The sequence below is a fragment of the Octodon degus genome, unplaced genomic scaffold, assembly GCF_000260255.1.
Source record: "Octodon degus isolate 3935 unplaced genomic scaffold, OctDeg1.0 scaffold00056, whole genome shotgun sequence".
Taxonomy (NCBI): Eukaryota; Metazoa; Chordata; class Mammalia; order Rodentia; family Octodontidae; genus Octodon; species Octodon degus.
Genome location: NW_004524632.1, coordinates 7,867,457 through 7,876,790, shown reverse-complemented (window position 1 = coordinate 7,876,790; position 9,334 = coordinate 7,867,457). Strand labels below are relative to the sequence as shown.

Below are 9,334 nucleotides of genomic sequence, written 5' to 3'. Positions count from 1 at the left end.
AATTAAATTAAGAAAACTTTTAGAGATTATATAAAAAATATTTTCTTAAAGTAGGCGTTTGGGAAATGAAAGTGAGGAATCTCTCAAACAGTAGGAAAACAACGAATGAGCAGGGGAAGAACAGAGTGGAGGTCAGTCCAGCAAGACTTCGATCCACCGGGCAGGTTGGTGCTCAGCTGCAGTCCCAGCATGCTGGGAAGCTAAGGCAGAAGGTTGCAAGTTCAAGGCCAGCCTGGATGATGTGGTTAGCCCATCTCTAAAAACAAATAAATAAAGGAAAATAAAATAATGCGAAACACCACATCACTTAGTGACAGAAAGGACAGAGAAAATAGGAACAGAAATTTGTTTTGAATCCCCCCCCCCCCCCCCGGCGGAACCGGGAATTGAACTCAGATTCTTGCGTTTGCCAGTCAAGTGCTTATCCTACTGAGCCATCTCCCCGGTCCCTTGTTTGAATTTATGAGGCAAGTCTTTACTTTGTAGAGGTACACCACAGGGAGAAACCAACTAATAAAATGTCAAAAATAGATGTGGTGGTACACACGTGTAGTCCTAGTACTTGGGATGCTGAGACAGGAGGATCACAGCAAAGTCTAGGTCAGCTTGGGCTACATAACAAGACCCTGCCTCAAAAGATACAAGATGGCTCAGTGGAATAAGCATTTCCCTGGTAAGCACAAGGGCCTGAGTTCAATCCCCGGTTCCGCAAAAAAAAAAAAACACCCCAAAAAACAAAAAAACTATCAGGGCTGGCAAGGTAGCTCAGCAGTCTTAAGTGCCTGCTTAGGAAAGGGTAGGGACCAGGGTTTGATCCTTGGCACCGCATGCTGCACCGGCCCCACCCCTCGGCACGCTGAGCTGGCAACTGAGTCCAGGTGGGGTGGCACACACCTGTACTGCCAGCCCAGGGAGGCTGAAACAAGAAGATCACTAGGAGTCTGAGCTGCGTATTGAGGTCTTGTACCAAATAATTACGTGAAATAAACCTGTCATGTAATATCTCTGAATAATTAGTCAAAAAAGACTTGTTATGAAAATGAGAAAAGCTGGTGTGGTGCATGATGTACATCCAGCTACTTGGGAGCCTGAAATGAGGGCTCACTCCAGGCCAGCCTGAGCAGTGCAGTGAGACTTGGTCTCAAGGAATATCTAAGATACTACTTAGAATGGAAGGCCCAGGGATAGGGCTCAGTGGCACAGTACCTACCTGGCATGCGCAAGGTCATGGATTTGATTCCCAGTACAGAGAAGAAGATATGTGCCTACGAGAGGCTGTACATTATACAAAGGGGATCCATTATACAAAGGGGATATTTAGTTTAGAAAGACTTAAAAATTAAACATCAGATTGAGTTACACAAGAAGAGTGTGTAACATGACAAAAGTAGAGGTAAAGAAAAGATTTAAGAGCAAAAAGTAATGAAATAAAATGAATGCAGGAACAAAATATTAAAACTCTGGCTTTTAAAATAATCTTAAGAGCTATAAATTTAAGTGTAGAAAAAGTAGCATAGATTCATTTGTTCAGCATTAGAAAATATAGCGGTTTATTTAGTTTTCTCTTTTTGAGACTGTTTCACTATGCAGTTTAGGCTGGCCTTGAACTCAAAGTGATCCTCCTGCCTTAGCCTCCTGAATCCTAGGTCACAGGCGTGTGCTGCTGTGCATGACGGGCATATTATTTCTTAAATAAGAATATTAAAGTTGTCATACTTATCAAAATAAAACAGAATGTATTTGCTGGAATTGATTAGGCAAAGATAGACTCTCATTAAATGAAAGATTTGCATTATATATATATAGTGTATAGTCTATGCCAAGTGGAGTGCATCAAAAACTTCAGGGGCTGGGGAGATGACTTGGTTGCTAAGCACCTGCTGGCAAGCACAAGGACCTGGGTTCAATCCTCAGTACCGGATGCTATGCCGGCCCCAGCCCAGCTGGCCACCAAAACCGGATGTGATGGCACACACCTATAATCCCAGCACTGGGGAGGCTGAGACAGGAGGTTCACTGAGTTTGAGCTGCATAGTGAGACCCTGTACCAAATAAGTGAGGAAGTAAATAAATAATTTTTAAAAAGAGTTTACTTGTAACTGAGGACATGGCTCAGTGGCATAGTGCTTGTCTAGCATGCTTGAGGTCCTGAGTTCAGTCCCCAGCATGGCCAAAAAATAAAATCAAGGAAAACTTCTCTAGTCACCAGTCATGGTGGCTCACACTTGTAATCCCAGCATTTAGAAGGGTGAGGCAAGAGGATGGCCATGGGTTCAAGGAAGTGAGCCTGTACAAAGTCATGTAGCCAGTGTGTGGCAGAGCTAGGATTTAAAGCCCGGCAGTTTGAGAAGTCTGTACTTCTAACCTCGTTGTGCATTTTTAATTTTTAAAATTAAATATTGAAAAACATTTGGGAATTAGTTTTAAATTCACATGTATTGCAAAAAATGTTTTCTATTCTATCCTGTCTTCATCTTTCAGTTCTACACCTTAAGAGCTGTTTCCTAAATATCCTTAAAAAAAAAGGTATCTTTAGCCAGGCATGGTGGTGCACACCTGTAATCCCAGCTCTGGGGAGGCTGAGGCAGGAGGATTGCTGCAAGTTTGTGGCCAGCCTGGGCTATATAGTGAGTTCAAAGCCATCCTGAACTGCATAGTGAGATCTTGTCTTAAAAAAAAAAAAACAAAACAAGGCAAACAAATAAGGTATCATTTTCATGTTTATGCGTATACTTCTAAAATGTAGACGGTATCATGCCATACATACTTACACCTTTCTTTTCCCCTTGCATAATGTCTGAGTGATTATATACTTATGTGACAACTGCATCGTTCTTTTTTTTTCTTTCTCTCTTTTTGGGTGTTCTGAGGATTAAAGCCAGGGCTTTGTGCTTGCTAGCCATGTCCCCAGCCCCGAATCATTAGAAACAGCTCTGCAGACTTGCTTCATAGTGAAGTCATTTGAAATGAGAACAGCATAAGTCAAGAAGGTTGTAACTGTTAATGTCACTGTCCAACATCGTTGTTAAAGATTTTTAGTTATCATCATTTAGCTAATGTAACATATAACTGATGGAAACGCTAAGCCAAGAAAGTCCTGCAGGTGCAACCAACTGCAGTAAGTTAACGAACATTGACTGCAGTAAGTGTTTAAAAACCATTTTATCAAATTCTCAGGGTCAGAGTTACCCAGTTTTTTGCTTGAAGAATGATGTTTTATTTTACAAATCTGTACAATTATTGTCAATTGAAAAGAAGAAACTAAATCTTAAGAAAATGACACTCTAGGTGGGCATGGTGGTGCATATGTGTAGTATCAGCCCTCTGTGGGGCTGAGGCAGGACAATTGTAAGTTCAAGAGCAGTTTTAGTCATTTGGCAAGATGCTGCCTCTAAATAAAAATGTGGGCTGGGGATGTAGCGCAGTGCCCTGGTTTCAATCCCTAGTACTGTTTTGTTTTGCTGTGTTTTTTTTAAAGTCCAATTTTAGCATGTTGCAAGAGGTATGATAACATTAGGAATCTCTGTTTAGCCCCATCGGCCTCAACAGTTATGTGGATGATAGTTCATGTAGCTAAATAAAACATTCCTCTCTGAAATTGGCAATGTTGTAAAATGGTGAGAAAGTTGTCATAAGCACTGTTAAGATCCGACAGTCTCAGAGTCCGTGGCTAAAAGCCTGTAGAATGGCGTGTATGTGGAGAAACACTAGTCATTCTAAGCATTTTGAAGCAAAAAAATGGGATAATAAGAAATGGTAACATAAAGGCAAAGACTTTCTTACTTTTTATATAATTTGCCTTTTATAGTCTTTTGTAGGCTAATTCAATTTATTTTTGTTAAAATATTCAAGATCCACTCCTGATTTTACAAGTTATTATATACTCTCTCTTGAAGTATAATCATGTAAGGTGTTTGGTGGATGTCCCATTTCTTTGATTATCTAGTTTTTAAATGAGCTCATGTTATAAAGCTTTATCACCCAAACAGATAAACACATTGGTTATTGAAATACGGTATCTAATTTGGAGAAGCAGTGTGAATTGTGTGTGTGAATAGGTATAAAATTAGGCCAATGGCAATGAACTCATTATTGTGTAAATATATTGTAAATTTGCTAAAGTGAAATTTACCAAAAAGTCCTTTTTCTACTGCTCAGCCTAAAATTCTACTATATTAATAGTAATACTGTGTAATGAGTATTGTGTAATGTAACACTAAATTTATTTATGATTTTTGAAAACTTTAACTTGTGTTTTGTTTGAATTTCAGGTAATAAGCCTTTCCAATACTTTGTATTTTATTTAGTATGCCACTTTTTGGAAGTGGTCACTGTCAATATCTTGTTATGGTTTGATGGACTTGGAGATTTAAAACCGAGTAAAAGTGTAAGCAGCCTTTCTTATTTAGTTATGAGTTTTAAAGCTACTTTTGTTCCAAATAGGAAAAGTTGAAGGATTTACGGTGAAATGAATTACATTTTTAAAAATCTTAAAGAATTGACTTAGTGAAAACATCGTACTGGCTATTCCATTTATGGGAGTATGACATAAAATTCCATCAAACAATTTCCATTAAAGGTGCTGAGGTTTTAGAATCTATTAGATGTTCCTTGCAGGCTTTATTAAAAGATTTAGTGAATTCCTAAAAAATAGAAAATAATTTTTTTTTTTTTTACAAAACTGGGAATTGAACTCAGGCCCTTGGGCTTGCCAGGGAAGCACTTATTCCACTGAGCCATCTCCCTGGCCCCCCAAAATAAAAATCTTTAAATTTTTACCTTAAAATTCTGTACTATATGTTGGTTATTTAGTATCGATGGTTTAGAATTCTTACAGATTCTTTTACTGTATTAATATTTATTGTTCCAGTAATGTCATTTTTGAAAAGTACAAAGTATTCATTAGTAGCTGAATGTGATGGTGCATACCTATAATCCTAGCACTTGGGAGGCTGAGGCAGGAGGATCCTGTGAGTTCCAGGCCACCTTTGGGCTACACAGCAAAACTCTGTCTCAAAAATAAATAATGTTTGCTGGTGCCAGGATGTAGCTCAGTGTTAGGTAGGTGGCCTGTTTGGGACATGATGCTCTGGATTCATCCCCAGCACCAAAAAAAAAAAAAAAAAAAAAAATCCTTCAGAAATCTCATTTAGAAAATAGTAAGCATCAGGGGCTGGGGAGATAGCTCAGTAGATTAAGAGCTTGCCTGGCAAGCACAAGGGCCTGAGTTCAATCCCCAATTCTACAAAAATAAGATAGATAGATAGATAGACAGACAGAAAGAATAAAAATAATAAGCATTATAGAGCCTGGCGGTACAACTTGTAATTCCAGCTCTTGAGATGTGGAGGTGTGAGGATTGTTGTGAGTTGGAGTCCAGTCTGGACTATGTAGCTGACCCTTTCTCAAAAAAAAAAAAAAAAAATTTGAGCAGCATATTTGTCTGTTGATAAAGCTTCACTTCAGGCATCATTGTTTTTCTGTGTGATTACTGTAAGAATGCCTTGCTTGAGAGATGGCTTTGCTACAAAGTCTGAAATTTTCACATAAATGACTTTGAGAACCAGCTGGAGGCACATAAGAAAGTCAAATTAGGCTAGGCATGGTGGTGCATGCCTTTCATCCCAGCACTCTGGGAGGCTGGGGCCGGAGGATCACTGTGAGTTCAAGGCCAGCCTGGGCTACAGAATGAGCTCAAGGCCAGCGTGAGCTGCGTACTGAGACCCTGTCTCCAAAGGAAAAAGAAAAAAGTCCCGTTAATTCTTTCACAGACCTGCTTTGCTTTTGTGCAGGGACAGGTCACATTTTTCCTTTGACATAATCTGTAGACTTGCACTCATTTAGATTTTGGACTTTTCCAGAAAGCAAATTCAGCTTTAGAGAATAAAAATTTGACTTTGCAATCATCCAAAAAACAATTTAGGAGAAAAAGCCAAGAACATTTTGACCAATTTAAAATGTCATTTTTTACAGCATTTGAGAATGACAGCTTGGAACATTAGAATATAAGATTTTGATATAATTAGCTAATTACTTTATAATCATAACATCTTTTATTTGTTACACTCCCATGTGCTAGATCTTATTATAAATAGGCCCTTTGAAAGGATGAATTAGAGGGCTAATGAGGTAGCTCAGTGGCATAAGTGCCTGTTTGGAAAGCACAAGGTCCTGAGTTCAATCCCTGGTACTGAAAAATAATAAAAAAAACTTCTGATTTATGAAAGGATGAATTAAAAGTCAACTTTTTTTTTTTTTTTTTTTTTTTGTATCTGGGATTGAACTCAGGACCCTGTGCTTTCCAGGCAAGTACTTACTCTACTGAGCTATCTCCCTGGCCCAAGTCAACATTTTTCTGAATTCTTTTTGTGATCTGATTTATAGTGCAGTATGTGAAAGGGCTTACAGTTTTGCCATGTATCTGAATTTACCGTTGACTACTAGGTAATGATTATCTTTTTTTCTGTGAAAATTGGATACATGGCTGGGCATGTGATACGTGCCTATAACCTTTACACTAAGGGAGGCAGACAGTTGGGTCACAAGTTTGAGTCTTACCTGGGTAGCTTATTTTGACTCTTGTCTCAAAGTAAAAATAGAAAGGGCTGGGCATGTAGCTCAGTAGTAGAGGACCCTTGGATTCAACCCCTAGTACCACAAAGATAAACAAAAGCGTATGTAGGTAGTACATATACAAATAAAAACCTCAATTTCGTCTAAACTGGTTGTGTTTCGTCTAAACAAAAGAATATTTGTTTAGTCCGGGCATGGTGGCACACGCCTGTAATCCCAGCACTAGGGAGGCAGAAATCAGGAGGATCACTACGAGTCTGAGCTGCGTAGTGAGACCCTGCATATGTGCGCATGCACATGCGCGCGCGAGCACACACACACACACACACACACACCCCTTTAAAAATATGTTTAGGTTGCACTTATTTGCATTGACTGATTTATTGATGTATTTCTTTAATATCAGTGTTCACACAATTGAGGTGTCTAAAGGTTTTGTTTTACATTCTTCTGTTTTTGAAATCAGTGGTCTTCCATTGTAGACCCTTTCAAAAGTCTGCAGTCACTGTTCCATTTCCCTTGCCTGGATAGCATTCATCTTTAATGATTCATGAAGTTCCTTAAAATCAATCCACATAGTAATTGGTTGAGAGCATGAATTTGGGTTAAAATTTTTTACCCATTCTTGTTACTTACTAATTATGTGACCTTTGGAGGAGTACTTACCCTTTCAGCCTAGTTTTTCTCATCTAGGGAAAATGTGAAATTTATGAATAGTGATAAATGTTTTTTAAAAATTCATGCTCCATAGCATATATCAAACATTTAACAATATTTTTGTCTTCATATACTGGTAATGTGAGACTCAGTTAATAAAATTAAAGAACTTCCCAAGCAGTCACCCTAAACATAACTTGAAATTATTTTAGGATCAATGTCATTTACTTCGGTAAAAGAGTATTCTTTTGAGTGCCAGGAAGGGCATTTGAAGAAGTGGGAAAGATTTGAGTGTTGTATATAGCCAATTGAATATAGATTTTTGAGGACATATTTTTGATAACTGTTAACATCATAATAAAAGGGGCTTTTAATTTATCTTCAATCACAGGCACAGGAACCTTAAAGATAGATTTTGTTGGAGAGCTGAATGACAAAATGAAAGGTTTCTATAGAAGTAAATACACCACCCCTTCTGGAGAGGTGCGCTACGCTGCCGTGACTCAGTTCGAGGTAGGTGCTGCTCTCCGATGCGGCGGCCGTTCGCACTGGGAGTGTGTGACAGAGCTCACCTGTATTTACTCTTTATTTTTTTTTATTTTTTTTTATTTATTTGAGAGAGAGAGAGAGAGAGAGAGAGAGAGGTGTGTGTGTGTGGCCAGCTCACCCACCAGGGGGCGGGGCTGGCTGGCATGTGGTGCTGGGGATTGAACCGCGGTCCACTGTGCTTTGCTAAGCTTGTTCTAAGTAGGTGCTTTAGACCACTGAGCCATCTCTCCAGCCCCTGTATTTACTCTTTAGGGTAATTACCTGAGCTTTGGTGCCTTTGTCATAGTAATGGATGTGATTGAGGGTTTTTATTTATTCTCTACAGCCATTGTCTCTAGAGAAAGGAGGGAACTGGGATGTGGGTAGGGAAATAATTATATGTGGGTGTATTCAGGTGACAAAATTGAATATACTTGAATTGCTTTTATAGTTGTATATGAAAATCGTCTTCTTGGTATTTGATGGTTGTGGCTTTTTTACTGCATTATTAGCTAGTTAGTAGCATTTCTTTGACATAGCCTTTATCTTAGTATAGTATCAGTCCCTTTAAAAATTCTTAGTTGTGGGCTGGTGAGATGGCTGGGTGGTCTAAAGCACCTACTTAGAACAAGCTTAGCAAAGCACAGGGACCGCAGTTCAATCCCCCAGCACCACATGCCAGCCAGCCCGCCCCCTGGTGGGTGAGCTGGCCACACACACACACACACACACACACACATAAATAAATAATAATAAAAAAAATTCTTAGTTGTCAAGTATTTATAAGTATGTAAGTTGTTTTGAATATGCTAATGGATCTTCATGTTTTAAATCTATTTTTGTAAATTTCAATATGAATAGTGAAACAACTGATGCTACTGTTCTTAAGTTTCTGCCCATATCCTTGGATTGTTTGTTTGTATAAACAGAAATTTTAGGTCTAATTTAGTACTACTTTATTTTGTTGATGCATCTTTTCTTTTTTCTTTTTTTTTTTTTTTTTTTTTTTGCAGAACCGGGGATTGAACTCAGGCCCTTGTGCTTGCCAGGCAATCACTTACTCCACTGAGCCATCTCCCCGGCCCCCATCTTTTCTTTCAGTGATATTCTGTTAACTGGGTGTGGGGACATGCTCTAATAGTCACAGCTATGCAGGAGACTCAGGCAGCATTGTTTTAGCCTAAGAAGCTGCAGGCTAGCCTGGGCAGTGTAACAAGCCCATCTCATCCTCTGTGAGATTTTCATTGGCATTTGTTTGGTTGGTACTGGGGATTAAACCCAGGGTCTTTGCATTAAGCAGCATCCCTGGCCCTTTTTTAGTTTTTTAACTTTGAGACAGGGTCTCACTGAGTGCCTTTGTTGGGCTCGGAATTGTGATTTTCCTACCTCAGCCTCCCAGAAGGCTGGGATTATGGGTGTACGCCACCATGCTGGACTGTTACTTTTTGTTTTAAAAATAACATTTGCCACAACAGTTAGGCTTCATTTTCTGTTTGAATGATTCCACTATCTGTCTCTAACCCTTTTGAACACTTTGTTGGTTAGAGAGAGAGAGAGAGAGAGAGAGAGAGAGAGA

The 9,334-nt window shown here is 39.0% G+C and overlaps 1 protein-coding gene across 1 annotated transcript in view; it reads left to right on the top strand.

Annotated features, from left to right (window-relative positions):
- Npepps (aminopeptidase puromycin sensitive) overlaps positions 1–9,334 on the top strand; it is a 50,256-nt gene that overhangs the window by 3,605 nt on the left and 37,317 nt on the right. Inside the window, exon 2 of the mRNA XM_012515270.2 lies at positions 7,622–7,743. Within this exon, the coding sequence (XP_012370724.1) occupies positions 7,669–7,743 (75 nt within the window). The 5' untranslated portion in view covers positions 7,622–7,668. The remainder of the gene's footprint in view (positions 1–7,621; positions 7,744–9,334) is intronic.